The sequence below is a fragment of the Exophiala bonariae genome, assembly GCF_035927105.1.
Source record: "Exophiala bonariae strain CCFEE 5792 chromosome Unknown scaffold_5, whole genome shotgun sequence".
NCBI lineage: Eukaryota > Fungi > Ascomycota > Eurotiomycetes > Chaetothyriales > Herpotrichiellaceae > Exophiala > Exophiala bonariae.
Genome location: NW_027042480.1, coordinates 1 through 14834, shown reverse-complemented (window position 1 = coordinate 14834; position 14834 = coordinate 1). Strand labels below are relative to the sequence as shown.

Sequence of the window (14834 nt, the reverse complement as noted above, 5' to 3'; positions counted from 1 at the left end):
GCGTTCTTTGCCCAAGTGCTGCATCATGTCATTCTTTGCCTTACCCTCAGATGAGTAGATGGGGAGATTCGATTCGACCGCTCAGCAGTCAGTGATCTGGGGAACGGGGCCATGATGAAGGCTTGAAACGCGTTCGGAAGAATATTCAATAATCGCCTCGAGAGGGAATGGGCTGTCGAAGGGAGGCAGGTAAGGAGACGGGAAGGGGTGAGGAAGGAGAAGGCTGGCGAATTCCGCTTGAATCATTCCCGGAAACGGATGCATCCCAAAATTTTCCATCCAAACTCCTACAACAGGGACCACACTTGCCAGTCTCATTCAAGAATTCGTCTTGCCGCAATTGAGCTCTATCTGTACAATAATCCAACACGTTGGTGGGGTATCCTTCCTCAAACGCCATGTGGAAACTCATTTCATTCAATCACCGTCGTTTTCATCCTCCTCTTCAAAGTTGGCAAATGACTCCTCCTGTTTCTCCAATAAGCGCCGGGCATGTTTGGTGTCAACTTTCATCATCCTGTGCATCCTGTCCAAAACCACTCGAGAATCCAGACCACATTTGAGCGCTTTGAGGAGACAGAGCTCGGGTCCCGCAACATACCATATCCACGAGGAGTGACCCTTTCCACAGCAGACTTCATAATATAGGCAAGAAGCACGAAGTAGAGACCATATCGATAAGTTAGACATTAGGCCATCCTCGTGTTGGTCACGAATCCAGTGATGAGACATTGGTGGTGGCGCAATGCTCTGAAATTGGTGATTGATATCATTAATCGCTAACACGAAATTCCTGCCTTCACCGTGGGACTCTGGATGGAAGCTGTTGTTATTATTGTTTCCACGATGTCCATCTTTCCAATCTTGAACGATCTGTTTGATCTTGTTGCTGAGTGAGTTTTCACCATGGAGAATAAGGCTTGTCAAAGAAGCTGGCTCCGGCAAAGCATTTCGAGACCTCGTGCCTGAGACTAATGACCCCTCGGCCAATGCCTTCGCCATGTAGTGCTTCCAAAAAGCACCAATGTCTGGGTCATACTTTGCTTTCTTTGAATATGTTTCAACGAAAGCTTTCTTGGCGTTGCCCATCTGCCCTTTGGCAACCTTAAACTTTAGAAAGTCGATGACATTGGCGCAAATTGCCGGCAGCGTGTCACTCTTGTAAGCGGGAACGGGCAAGGCAAGTCGTCCTGATGCGCCTCTTTTGAATTGAATCCAGCCCTTGTCTGTGAGTTCCCAGCCTTTTTTGGTCGCATCGACCAGGTACCCCGCGAGAGCAGCAAGGCCCAAGACACCGCCATGCGATAGTTTAGACTGGTCACCAGCAACGCTTAACGAGTACACAAGCTTTTCATACTCGGAGGAGCACATGCCCATCAGGCTCGGCCGGGAGTTGAACATAATACACCCTTTCAGACAAGTTTGCCAATCACCGCTGTTGGGCTGTGTCGGATGATCGCCGAAAATGGTTGAGAGGGGCCTTGATCTGTTGACTAGGCCACACTCTATCTCACTTTTCAACTGTGGTATTTTGTCGACATTGTGGAAACGTTCAATAATTTTGGGGTCCCAAATAACGGTGACAGTGTCACCATCATAGTCGCCACCAGACAGCAAAGATGCGAGGGGTATTTCTCCTCGAGTAGAGAACAGGATGACATCCTTGTAATTCCTTAATGTGCGCTTGTAGACTGCGGTCACTTGTTGGATATCGGAGGGTAGATATGCAGAATTTCTGGCGAGTAAAACCTGTATGTTGTCGAGGTTGTTCTCAGGGACCCCTGTGCGAGGATCATTGATCGATTTCGTGAATCCCATGTGGACTTCTCCTGGTTGGAGAACGCCTAAGGGATCAGGAGCACAGAACACAACAGTTGAATTTGGTACTTTGATCTTTAGTCTCTCCACATATTCCTCCATATGGTTGCTTAGAATCTTGTAAATAGCATCGGCAATCATGGCACTGTCAGCAGGCTCCACCCCGACATCCAATAGTAAGATGACTTGATCTGCTTTTTCAGAAGGAAATCTACCAAGCATGTTGGTAATCTCAGCCTTGGCGATTGATGCGTATTCTTGAAGCCACAGGGCTAAAGTCGTGGGACTTAGCATAGCGGCCATGAGAGAACCCGAGTAAGCACTCGTGTCTGCCACCAGTGCATCCTGAAAGACAGCTGGCAACACACCTCTGTCCTCTAGAACGGTGATCAACTGCAAATTGAGGTGACCCTCTGTAGGTAATCCCGAATGCTTCAATACTTCGAATGTGCGCTGACTTTCATCAGCATCGTGTCGAAGAGCCGGATGAGGTTGTATTTTCAATTGAGAATCGTTGACCTCAATCCAATAGTTGTTCTCATAACCCTGATCGGCGTACGTATTCTCGTAGTCAACCAGCCACAAACCTTTTGCACCACTTATTCGCCCTTGTACCACACTAGGTACATCATACCCATAGGTGTCGCCACACTTTTTCCATATTGCTTGAGCAAGAGCTAGTGACATGCGCGCACAACCATCGTTCATGACCTTTCTTGATCCGTCGGTTCCTGTGGTTCCAAGAGTGTCGGACACATAGATGAACTGATCACGCCGGAGTACGACGGTCGGGGTAGTCCTGGAAAAGCCAAGACTTAGCCTCGAAAAAAGCTTGAGATCGGTCGAGCGTATATTATGGCTCATTGGCATGTGCCATTCAAGCAAATCTTCTACTTTGATCTCCTGATGATGCCGTGTTCCGAGAGAGGGTTGCAAAGAGTGGAGGTCTGTGAGCATGATCGGCTCAATGCCGACCCCTGACTCGGCGAAAAGAAACAACTTTATTCTCGGGGTTTCATTTTGATCTTTTGGCCTCTTTTTCGCCTTGTCTTGTTCGGCATAAAACACCCTCCAGTACCTCCCTGCAATATAATGAGGGGTTTTGACAAGCCATTCGCAGATATTCTCATGCACAATTTCCTTGGTTGCTGGTGTCTCTTTTTTGAGTAAAGGACACTGTGACAGAACAGGCGATGAAACGATAAGAAATCGATCGGCACCAAAATGCCTCTGAAAGCGGTACGACTTGTCTGACTGTAGAGGGCTCAATTTGAAATCGAACAGGCCCTTCGATGTATCCTTGCACCATTCAAATTTTCCCTTGAAGGAAGTGGCTGTATTGCTTGTCTCATCATAGTATTGACTCGAACTCACCATCCACTTGTGAAATTCCGATTTGGGTACGATTTGTTTCTTCAGCCTTGCAAAAATAGATTTTATTGCTTCCCAAAAGCTGTCGCCCTTGTTCTTGTTCTTGCTCGACGCCATGATTCGGACGACCATTTCGATCAGATCGTTGGGATCCATGTCCAGTTCGTCCGCAATTCTGTGGATGTCCCAACACTGCCAATATGGCATCTCATTAGCGAGCCTTGGTCTCGGCTTGAATGGGGAGTTTTTGTCGAAATATGTTATGTCACTAGGGCTCAATTTGTCAATTGGTCGTTGTGACTCAACAAGTCGTGCTTCTCCAACGGGTAGCGTTGGCCCAATTGATTCGGTAATGGATCTTTCCATTTGTTCAATGAAATTGTATTCATCTGTAGCTTGAGTACAAATGAGGTCCTGTGATTTCGGTAAATCTGGCTCACATAGTGACGTGTCCGCTGATCCGGTGTCGGTGTGGCTTCTGTTGGCAGAAGAAAAGACACTCGGGGCTGCTCCTGACTGGACTGTTTCAAAGGATCCCGGCGGTTTTTGTTCTTCACAGCCACTTGAATGAACTGCGGGGCGTGCTTTCAGGTATTCAATCATTGTCTGTTGACGTTTGGCATTCTAGAGCAAGAATTAGCAACATGATAACACGCATGTGTGGAGAGTGCAACCTTTGGGGGTGAATTGAAGGACCGCTTGGCTGACTTTCCCAGTGGATCCTTCATTTCTGGCTCATCAGCGTCTGGCTTGACTACCTTGGTGATGTGCTTGGAGCGGCGGTTTGTAGTTGGAGACTGTGCAGGCGTGTGGTACGATGAGTTGGTCGATGATGAGCTAGCTGAAACCGAGGAAGGACCGTCTTTACGTTCATAAGCATCAGTCTCCCGTGCGAGCTGGTAGTCTTCATCAAGTATCGAGTGAAGGACTTCATGAAGCTGTTGTCGTTGGGTTTCAGTGAGGGAGACGACCCCAGACTTGGATTTTGACCGGAGATCGTGCTCGACCTGGCTTTTCTTCACAGGCCAGGTGGGAATGGTGCCACGTTCTTGGGAGGGCTTGAATACCCAATGAGTAAAGAGCTGTCGAGCCTTGACCTCGAAGTCTGCTGTAATGCGTTCGAGGTTCACAGGTCTGAAGCAAAGGTATCTGATTTTGGCCGAACATTTCTTGCCAAGAGACTGCTGATTTTCGGCGGTCCACGCCTCAGGGCCATGGAGATGAGGAAGGCGCAGGTCCCATCTTGCATTGAGTGCGTCGATGGTAGTGTCGACCTTGTCTCTGACACGGCGGGGTGTTTCTGGCATTGTAATTGTTGGGCGACCGTTACATTAGATCCTTGTGAAGACTAGTTTGAACACTTAATGGAGAATTGGATGAGTCTAATGCTGTCCAGGTGCACATGGCATCAATCGATTGTCACTTCGGTAAGAAGTCGACAAAAGAAAATATACTCACAAGCTGAGGTTGCACAAAATCCAGGAGTTGAAACAATGCGCCAAGAGATAGCACAGAGTATATAGGTCGCCGTACGCCAAAGCCCAATGACTTCCCAAAAAGCACCAAAATCACACGCAGCACGCTGTAGAGACTGATGGGCTAAGGAAGAATCTACATTGGCTTTCAAGACGTTTGTGCCTCAGGCAACTGAGGGGAGTCCAGAAGAATGGAGAACTTCTGGATGGAGCAAACACCAACTTGAAGTGGTCTCAGGCTCTGGTTCAATCGGTTCGGCAGCTCTGGGACGAGCCGCCCCGAGCTAGGCGCCGCTAGCCCAACACGGTTTCCTAGCAACGTGATCCATCGCGTTTTGGTCGCCACCGTGACGCGTAAAGTGCATTTGGCCATCACAACTCGCTCGTGCTGCACCCAACTCACATTTCATCGCTCCATGGCTTTTAGCAGTGGAAAAGCGGTGTGCATGACTTTGGCTGCATCGCTAAGTGGGAATCAGTGACAGGGTCTGAATGGAATCATACTGCGATACAATCGTTTTATGGTCGCGTCTGAGCAGCACCGGAGCCTGTGCTCCAGCAGACTTAAGCATAATATGGCAAAGGAAAGGAAGAAGAATGAACCTGGAAAGATTGTTGTTTTAATATTCGAAAGGGGGGCAAATGTCAGTGGACCACTCTGTCATTTTTATAAGTTGGTGCCAATGCAGGTCTGCCTGGTCAAGAGGGCATCTCCACAGCTACAAAATTGTCTACGTGTCAATGAACATTTGAGACAAACCTCGCCATTCTTTCGTTCAGTCATTTCCGTTACTTGATTGATTCGAGAAATCATATCAATCAACCCAGTTTGAGCATGTTCCTCCACATCCTCTGCATTCAAACTAGTATCGTATACTAGTATAGCATCAGATCCAGCCGATGTTATCGCAGTGGAGCATTGATCGCGTACCATCACCCGGCTGTCATTCTCTATTGCTTATGACGGTGGCCACGCGAGCTTGCACCACTAATTTGTGTCAGTTTTGAAATCCTGGTCAAATGTGGGTCTGAAACACTTACACGCTGATTCTTCGCGCCACACCCTGCAGATTGGTGTCATTGTCAGCCTCGGTGGCAGCACGCTCCAAGGCCGCTCGCCTATCTTCAGCACTGATTTTCTCAATTTCTTCGGGCGAAGGAGGAAGTCTCTCGTTTTGAAGATCGACTTTTCGCGCATCTTCAAAGTTGTGAATGGCTTGCTTGATACCTTCAGCGCCCAGCATCAAAGTACCCGCTGGCAAACGACCACCAGCTTGTGTCTTGAGTTCGGTGACACGTTCGGATTCCTCTCGTAGGACCTGGAAAACTCTTGAAAGACGTCCAATCGCCAAGATCTTGTTCTTGATGGCTCGTCGTTTGGCCTCTGTAGTCTCTGGATTATCAAGTGGGGGTGTTTCTGGTCCGATGCTCGAGCTTCGGGCATCATCCTCGAGTTCTTCCTTGGAAGCGGTGTTCAGAATGGCGATGAGCATGTCGGTGATTTTCTCCCCCACGAATGGTAGTGACCAGGTGAAGACATCCATGAAGTTCGGGAGCCAGTAAGGATGAGGAGTGCAGTTGAACTGTCGGATGTTCATCACGTTGTTCTCATATTTCAGAACCGCAGCTTTATTGTTGTAAACGTCAAGGTAGTTGGGTGCGCTGAAGATGGTCATCACACTGGGAAATCCAGTGGTCCGAGTCTTGCGATACATACGATAGCCTGCGTCCTGAGCTTCATGCGCTCGGATGACGGAAAGCAAGTTGTTCTTCTCCAGAAAATTGCAGGCGGCTGGATAGGAGAAGAAGTAAGAGCACCCTCTGACATGATTGTGCACAAAGTATTCTCCTGTCTTCTCTTGTCCAAACTCTTCCAATGGATCCGCCCAGAGGATATCGCACATCAATCCGTGGGTAGGGGGTTCGCGGAATCGATCAATCTGCAAAAAATCAGTCCTGTGTCCCGAATGCACCACAGCTCAACCTACACTCTTGATGTCCTCCAATGTATGTAACTCTGGGCTCAGTCCACCGTGTATACACAAGAATTGTTTGTTCATCACTGCTGCCAAAGGCAATGCGCAAAACGCATCCATGCATGCCTCATATACCTTCTCGGAGTATTTGTGCTTGCATTCCAGCTTGAAGGTGAAGTAATCGGTCAAATGTCGGCACTCGTGATTTCCACGGAGAAGCCAGAGGGAGTTCGGGTACCAGATTTTCAATGACCATAGGTATAGGACGCACTAATAATATCAGAACCGTATCCTACCACCGAGTGTGAGCCTTCTTACCTCGATGCTGAAATAGCCCCTGTCCACATAATCTCCCAGAAACAAGTAACGAGTTTCGGACGGGTCTCCACCGACTTCGAACAGCTTCATGAGATCAAAGTACTGGCCGTGAACATCGCCACAGACTGTGATAGGCGCATCCATCTCCAACAGATTGGGTTCGGCCTTGAGGACTTGGGCACCTTCGTTGATGATCCAGAGGGCTTGTTCTTCGGTCAGACGACCTTCTCTACCAAAATGCTGCTTGAGAAAGGCAAGATTGGGCTTCGAGCGATCATTAGGACTCCAAAATTGATCATTGGTAGGAGGTTGCATTGCAGGGGCTTGGACATCTGGGAAAACATGAGCATGGTAGCACAAAATGAATGTGGATGACGAGATTGACCTTTGCAGACCCGTTCTTGGGTGCTGACTTGAGTGCCATCTTCCATGATGTGTAGGGTGAAGTCTATCTCTGGGACAGGCTTCTTGTCCATGACTGCCTTGTGTATTGAGTCTGCCATGATGGGAGAAGGGTGGCGCTCAAGGCGCAGTGGGGTTGAGACGGAAAGGGCAGTGTGGACGGTCTCGAAAGTATCCTTGGAACGAAAGTGAAGGGGATGGTGCGCAGGATGTCGATCAAAATGTCAGACAAGGTCAGATCTGTCTGGGTAGTGGTAGAGGTGGTTGTGTGGTGAGGAGACGAAAGGCGGCGAGTGCCAGTTCACGTTGCAGGAGATGAAATCAGATGCCACTTGAATAATGTTCCGTTAGGAGCAGTACTCCGGAGTACTAACTGCCAGGTGGGGGCTTGACCCGATTTGGCGGTACAAGGACACCGAACTTGAAGAGCTTGCGGCACACTGAAACGGGATCAACGACTTATTGAGAGCTGGTGTCCATGGAGGTCAAGGGGGAAGAAGGGGTTTATCATGTATTTTAGAGCTGAAAATCAGACTGATGTTTTGTAGTGGGGGCTGAGAAGCAACCGATATTCGATTGTCACGGTATTGCAGTGGTAATCCGTACACCGAGTAAGCAGTGAGAGAGTACCTAGAGGTAGTTAGTGCAGGGCTGAGGATTTGGGACGCTCCAAGACAAAGACCATGCAGATTCCAGGGTGCATCACGGTGATTTGGGCACATCTGCAAGTCCAGTTACGGATACGGAATAGAGTCCACCAGACAATTTCACGGGGAGTTCTGATGCCTAGAAGCTTGGAGCCAGTTAGGGTTAATCGAATTAGTTTAAGGATCAAACTGGAGGAGAAGGAGAGGGGGCACATGGATGAGGGGGAGTTGAAGGGCCTGCAGTGGAGGTGAGGAGTCGGCCTCCGATTGAGAAATGTTGGCTCTAGTAGTTAGTACGAGTAGGTAGCCACTATCAGACCGGGATCCAGCCACAGGCAGACCGCCACAGTTGGAGGGGTAGCGAAGCTCAACTCCAACGCCACCGGCAGATCGGAGAATTGTTTCTCCTCAGATCTCCAGACCCAATACGCATCTTCTCGACTCACATCTTTCGAGACGTTAAAGAGCCTGAAACTGCTACACGCCTCACCACCTCACACCTCACTCATCCGCCCATCCTCTCAAATCCAATCAACATGTTCGACCCTCATCGTAGGTCTAACACCACGCAACCGCTGACTGCTGCCCACTGACCCCTTCTCAGAACCACATCCGCTGCTCGCACAGATCCCTCTGACAGTCTCTCCATTTCTATCGCTTCCATCTGCCGTGACCCTCCCCTATTCATTTCGATCCGTGCCCACATCACTTCCCCCTTCTGTCATATCTGAAAATGGTACCGACAAGCCAAAATACATCACATCTTCCTCCGGGCATACTGCTCATCCAGACGACATCGTAGCATCGTGTAAGGCCCTTCAAGACCACCTTCGAAAAACAAAGGAGACGGCAGAAAAGGCAATCAGCGACTGGGAGCAGGACATCAAAGACCGAGACCTGGCAGAAAAGCGAAGAGTTGCACCTGGGTGGTTAGATCGTTCAGAAAAGATTCTCGAGCCTACAAAGGCCGCCTCAAAGGCCTCTGCTGATCAGAATCTCCTGGATCACCAACCTACAAACGTGATAACTGCTCCTGCAATGTCTCCTAGCCGGGAAGGCGAAGAACTCGATCGTGCTTTTGGTGGCATGAAAGTGAAGTGACTAGTGGAACGCCAGGATTGACCTATTCCCACTGCGTGACTTCACAGTCACCATCACTCTCAGATCCATCATGGAAATATTTCAGTATCCGTCAAATCCCTGGTGTGTCAGACCCTATCTCAGTACCGACTTCAACCTGACTCGGTTATTGCATACCGAGATTCACCTCGGAACTGAACCTGGGGAAGCCACCATGAGTCCTATCCTGAACTTCCTCGATCACCCATTCCAGACATGGCAATCAAGTGTGCTCTTTGCAATTGTCTTTACATGCTTGATCTTGGTGTGTGCTTTCATAGCCAAGAGATACCTCGAGGCGCTGCGAATAAATAATCAGCAGTCTTCTCACAATCCGCTGACTCTGGAGAGTTTGCGACCATTACCACCTCCAGCTGAGACACAATACTCGGCAGCAAATGTGACTGGATCTCAACTCAGACCACGACAACCTATCCAGTTTAACGTACCAGTAGTTGCGATGGGAGAGGTGTACAACAGCAAAATCGCCCAGCGCCGCCGTGCATCGTTTGCACTTGGTGCTCACAATACTGGTGGAAATCCAACAGACATCCCATGCCACACCTCAATCGCTTAGAGGTACATCGCAGACCGAGTCATGAAAGCACGTCTCATTATTGCAAAAATCTTACAAGAGACACATTCAATTGCTTTTGAAGTCGGAACCGTCATAATTCAATCCTCTCTATGGAGCAATATATCCTCCATCGATGACAATATCCGTGCCAGTTGTGTATGAACTGGCATCACTCGCAAGATAAAGATAAGCCCCGACCAATTCAATTGGCTCACCTTCACGACCCATGGGAATCTTATCCCTCCATATGTCCTTGGTCTCTGGTGGGACAAAGTTGCTGATCTCGGTGGCAATGTATCCAGGACTAATTGTGTTGGCGCGGGCGAACTGAATCCATTCAATGGCCAAAGATTGGGTCAAATGCTTGACTGCGGCCTTTGAAGCATTGTACGCTGCTTGAAGCTGAGGAATATTGGCGATATGACCACTCATCGAGGCTGTCGCGATGAACTTCCCATAATTGAAATTCTCCAGTTTGCTCCTCTTCTGTTCGCGCCATATCCGTCCCACAGTCCTTGCACCGTAAAACACTCCATCAATATCGGTTCTTACCACGTTTTGATAGTGCTCAATATCTCCTCCAATAGCAGCCCCTTGAGTCCAAGGAATACCAGCATTGGCCACAAAGATATCTAAGCGATTGTTGAATTCCTTCACTTGAGATACAATGGCTTCATCAACTGCTTTCGGGTCTCTGACATCTACTTGATATGCTCGGGCTAGAATCGAACTTGTCAGCTTGAGGGATATCCTTCCTCTGCAATCACCCAGTCTCACCCTTGACCCCAAATTCCTTCTCAATCTCGGCCGCACGATCGAGTGCTTTTTTATTTCCATGGTACCATATCGCGACATTGGCTCCAGCCTCTGCGTAACCCCGAGCAACGGCCAATCCGATACCCGCACCTGCACCGGTGATGATCGCCGTCTTGCCTTTCAACGAGAATAGAGGCAGAACATGAGTTGCTTTTGGTGCCTCGGTATTGTAGTGCTTAAACGCATTTCCTGAAATTGCGTCATCCATGGTTGTATGCTGCCTGGTGAAATTCGTCGATGAGGAGAGAGTTTGAATCTGTAACACGACCTCAGAAAGAAAGCAAAACCTCACCTTCAGTCACGAGCAGGGAAGAAACGGAGTTGAACCTGTCGGTTTCTAGCGAAGATGATTACCTTATGTACCTCCAGGTATTCGCAATTGCACGTCTATTCCAGTTGGAGAAGTCTTCCCGCCCCGCAGAGCGCACGCAATCCTGGTTGTTCTTAGAATGGAAGTCCCTAGCCAAACCACGACGAAGTCCCGGCGTTGAGAAAATCACTTGGGCTGCCTTGGAGGACCACCGAACCTAAAATATCAATCTCAAACTCCGTACAATCTCCTCTCTGTCAAGAACGAATCTAAAGAGAAGATAATGGCGGGATGTACTAATGTGGGTTGTCCGATGAAAGAGTTACATCTTGTTCTGATGACCGCCGGAATCTTTCCGCTTTGGCGGTTAGAGTAATTGAGCCATAAACCCGACTGTACTCCTCCTCCGTTGTACTGATTTACCTGGGAGCTCTACCATCAACTCTTCCTCTAAAGCTCTTCGGATTTTTGATTAAAAAGAGGACTCACACATTATGAAGAATACCTTTCACAAGGGTATGGTGGCTACTGCTCTCGTGGAATACATTTGCTGTCCAAAGCAACATCGGACTCTGCTGCCTTCACCTACGTGGTTACTTAGAATGTTCTCGGATTCTACCAGGTCAGTATGTTACCTGCCGATATCCTTTGCTGGACTATGAGAGCAGACAGTGGACAAAGCCCAGGCTCTGTGTAGACGAGGCTGTGGCTACAATGTAGGTCACGACCTGTCTCGAGCCTCACATTCCTATCATCCCTTACATTCCTCATTTCCAATTTCCCACATTCCAATGGACCAAACCTAGGCTTTCAACCATATTGTTACTCATGTAGGCTACAATTCTCCACCGATGAACTTCTGCATGGTGCGTCAAAGTCGGCCGCGCCTAGGACCAAGAGATGTGGCCAATACCGATGATCATTGGAGTCGCCCTCGCGGGTGGCTTCGCGATGTTGACCATGGGCGTTGTTGTAGCCGTCAAGATTGAACGCCGCAGAAATCGCCATTTCCTCCAAGCTCACGGGCTGACCAGAGGCCTCAGTACGTATCACAGACCGAAGCTCAGTGTCAACGAGGAGAATTATTCGAACATTACTTTGCCAACTGCCGCTCTAAGGCGAAGTGTACAAATGCCTGATGGTATTGTTGTGTCTAATTGGCAAGACACGAGTTCGAACAGGGGAATCCAAGACTCCAGCCTTTTGAGGCACACATCCATTGAAGCTACGGTTCCGATCGCTGACAGAAAGAGGAGTCGAATACGTTCTTTGAGCGGACACCAACTCTACATTCCGAAGTCACGGAGACAAAAAAGAATCAGGAGAGTCACTGAAATGGATCAAGCTCAACAATCTTCGCTCGCAGTTATCGCCGAATTGAGGAATTCAGGAAGTTGTACGTCCTCAATCGCCACACGAGCGGAGAACGAATGTCCGACAACGATGATTGAGCGACATATCAATGATCCGAAGCAGGATCGAACTTCAATTCAATGGCCCTTACCAAATGCGATATCAAGCTCAACCGATTCTATGCCGACACCAGTGGCATCAGTAGCGGCAAGAACAAGCGTGCTAATGAGAGTGGGAGGCCTTTCGAACAAAGCTGGTGGAAAGTCGCAACAGCCATCGTCTGTTCCACGCTCCCAAAGTATGACCAGTAATACATCATCCGCGCCTGGCGACCCGCTTCCACCACTTCCTACGATAGAGACTTATCAGCAATCACGAAAACTGAGGACTAGAGCTTCGGATATCAGCCTGGACGCCGTTGGAAGCTCTGTGCTCGGGAACATTATGAGCTCACCATCAAATGCCGACACAGATTTGACTATTCCTCAGATAGTATCAGACACAGGATACTCTACCTTTGAGTTCGATCTCAGGCACAAAATCTCAGCACTGATGCTTCAGCTTCCCCCTGGCAGACGAACAATTCATGGCTTTGTAGGAGGCAGACTGAGTATTCGCTCGCTTCACCCCAGTGTAGACCTAGATGGATCAAGTCATGAAGCAGCAACAGCTCACTTCAATCCTTCGCAACGCCTATTCAGCTATCCTCATGAGGACTCTCTGAAGACAATTGACGCCAGTACATGGGAGAATCCTCTTCCACTACAGGTGAACGAAACTCGATCGGTTGCTGTCAAAGCTCAAAGGCATTCGATGTACGAACCATCCAGAATTTTGGAATGGCGAGCTGCAAGTGATTCCGTAATGTGCAACGCTTCACCCCAAGCTTCAGCTACACAGGCGCCTATTGCTAAAAGACCCGCTTCGGTAGCGACTACAACATTCTCACAAGGGCAGAAACACGGCATGTTTGAGAGCAATCGACTCTCTCTGACAGCACTTGATGGGGCGAGAAGGGGACATCGGCGCCAAAATTGTGTTCGTATTACCAACCTGCCTATATTGGATAGCAAATTCAAACATGACAAAATCGCTGCAATGCCTCAGGTTCAAGACGCGCAGCAATTATCGGTCCAAACTCGAGCAGTACGATTTGAGCACTCGCCTGCCAAGTTACTAGAAGTCGTGGATACCACGGCTGCCCCGAAGGTCAAACCATCACTAATTGATTACAAGACCTCAGCCAGCTCCACACCATCACCTTTTCGAAATCGACCCATTCTGACGCCTACGACACGACCTACACACCATCTGTTCGCTGATGCACCAAGTAGTACTTGTTCCGGTACTCCACGTCCAGACTCAGATGTGTTCAATGCAACCGATGTTCAGATGGTGCCATCCAGCAACTGTGCTAATCCATCACCTCGGAATTGGCCCCTCTCACCAATATCCCCTTATGGGATACGATTCAATAACACACCCCTTTCAATTCAACATCCAGAGTATCGCAGTTCTGAGTCACCTATACTGCCTTCTCCAGCCTTCAATGCTTCCATGCTCTATCCCAGAAAGTCATTAGTCAAAGGCCCTCGCAACCCACCAGCCTCGACACACGACTATGGAAATCATGGCGCAAGTCCCCTTCATCACAAAAAACGCAAATATTACCCGATATCGAAGGATCGAGAACCTTCTTCTGCCAATGTCGATCTACGGAGATCGGTCATGATGCTCCGTAGCATGAATTCGGAGGGTCGACTCCTTGACCATCAAAGTCAAAAGATATACCATGGTATCGGCAACAATGGTATCGAAAATACTAGCGTCGAGTCCCTCAACGCGTCCACACCACCAATGAACAAAAGAGTCAGCGGACTCCGCAATTCGAGGTGCACCTCAGCCATTCTTACAGTCTCACCCAACCTTGATCGCCACCCTCGTGGCTCAAGTCCACTCCTTCAGGGGCAGAACTCAAAACTCAACCGCCTAAAGCCAACACTCGGCAGCAGTATGTTGAACTCACAAAGCGTGCACCCCAGCATGTCGGCATCTCCTTCTGCAATGTCAATCGGCAACGTATCGATATGGGAAGATGCCAGCGTCCGAGGCGACAGTCCTGAACCTGACATCCCAGCCTCTCGACCGACCGAAATCCGCTCTGCTACAGCCACAGTCCGGAAAATAAGTCCGACTGCACAGCGCCCCTTTGGTCCTCCCTCCCATTCTGTGCCTTACAGTGGCGGGCTACACGTCCACACAGACTACAACCATCAGCAACTCGTGGTCCGGAAGAGAACAAAAACACCCGCGAGGGTGAAACTTCATGACTTCTCGGACACAGAAAATTCGAACCTCGTGCAACGTCTTGAGCGCGTCGTGAGCAATGGACAGTGGGACGGGAAGCGCCATGGAAATAACGCCCCACCCGCCCAGGGTCCTGAGGTCGGTCTGGGTCTACGAATTGGAAACACTCGGCTTGGAGAGCCCAATCTGGCTTCGAGACCATCGATATTGTTCGCTTGATCATTGTTTATTCCTGCGCATCCAGCTTGCTGCTGCTGCTGCTGCTGCTGCTGCTCCTACTACTACTACTACTACTACTACTACTACTACTACTACTACTACTACTACTACTACTACTACTACTAC

The 14834-nt window shown here is 49.0% G+C and overlaps 6 protein-coding genes across 6 annotated transcripts; 3 read left to right on the top strand and 3 right to left on the bottom strand.

The window, feature by feature from the left end:
- Positions 1–417: 417 nt before the first annotated feature.
- LTR84_010779 (uncharacterized protein) lies at positions 418–4496 on the bottom strand (the record flags this gene model as incomplete). The annotated part of the gene is made up of 2 exons (XM_064854313.1): positions 418–3813; positions 3864–4496. The coding sequence occupies 2 exons, from the start codon at positions 4494–4496 to the stop codon at positions 418–420; spliced, it is 4029 nt and encodes a 1342-aa protein (XP_064709039.1).
- Positions 4497–5701: 1205 nt separating this feature from the next.
- LTR84_010778 (uncharacterized protein) lies at positions 5702–7461 on the bottom strand (the record flags this gene model as incomplete). Its single annotated transcript, XM_064854312.1, has 4 exons — positions 5702–6604; positions 6653–6910; positions 6959–7290; positions 7344–7461. 4 exons carry the CDS (start codon positions 7459–7461, stop codon positions 5702–5704), a joined length of 1611 nt encoding a protein of 536 aa, XP_064709038.1.
- A 1082-nt stretch (positions 7462–8543) lies between these two features.
- Positions 8544–9108, top strand: LTR84_010777 (uncharacterized protein; the record flags this gene model as incomplete). The annotated part of the gene is made up of 2 exons (XM_064854311.1): positions 8544–8559; positions 8612–9108. The coding sequence occupies 2 exons, from the start codon at positions 8544–8546 to the stop codon at positions 9106–9108; spliced, it is 513 nt and encodes a 170-aa protein (XP_064709037.1).
- A 193-nt stretch (positions 9109–9301) lies between these two features.
- Positions 9302–9703, top strand: LTR84_010776 (uncharacterized protein; the record flags this gene model as incomplete). Its single annotated transcript, XM_064854310.1, has 1 exon — positions 9302–9703. The coding sequence occupies one exon, from the start codon at positions 9302–9304 to the stop codon at positions 9701–9703; it is 402 nt and encodes a 133-aa protein (XP_064709036.1).
- A 108-nt stretch (positions 9704–9811) lies between these two features.
- On the bottom strand, positions 9812–10727 carry LTR84_010775 (uncharacterized protein; the record flags this gene model as incomplete). The annotated part of the gene is made up of 2 exons (XM_064854309.1): positions 9812–10422; positions 10481–10727. The coding sequence occupies 2 exons, from the start codon at positions 10725–10727 to the stop codon at positions 9812–9814; spliced, it is 858 nt and encodes a 285-aa protein (XP_064709035.1).
- A 1595-nt stretch (positions 10728–12322) lies between these two features.
- LTR84_010774 (uncharacterized protein) lies at positions 12323–14708 on the top strand (the record flags this gene model as incomplete). Its single annotated transcript, XM_064854308.1, has 2 exons — positions 12323–12438; positions 12491–14708. The coding sequence occupies 2 exons, from the start codon at positions 12323–12325 to the stop codon at positions 14706–14708; spliced, it is 2334 nt and encodes a 777-aa protein (XP_064709034.1).
- Between the last annotated feature and the right edge of the window lie 126 nt (positions 14709–14834).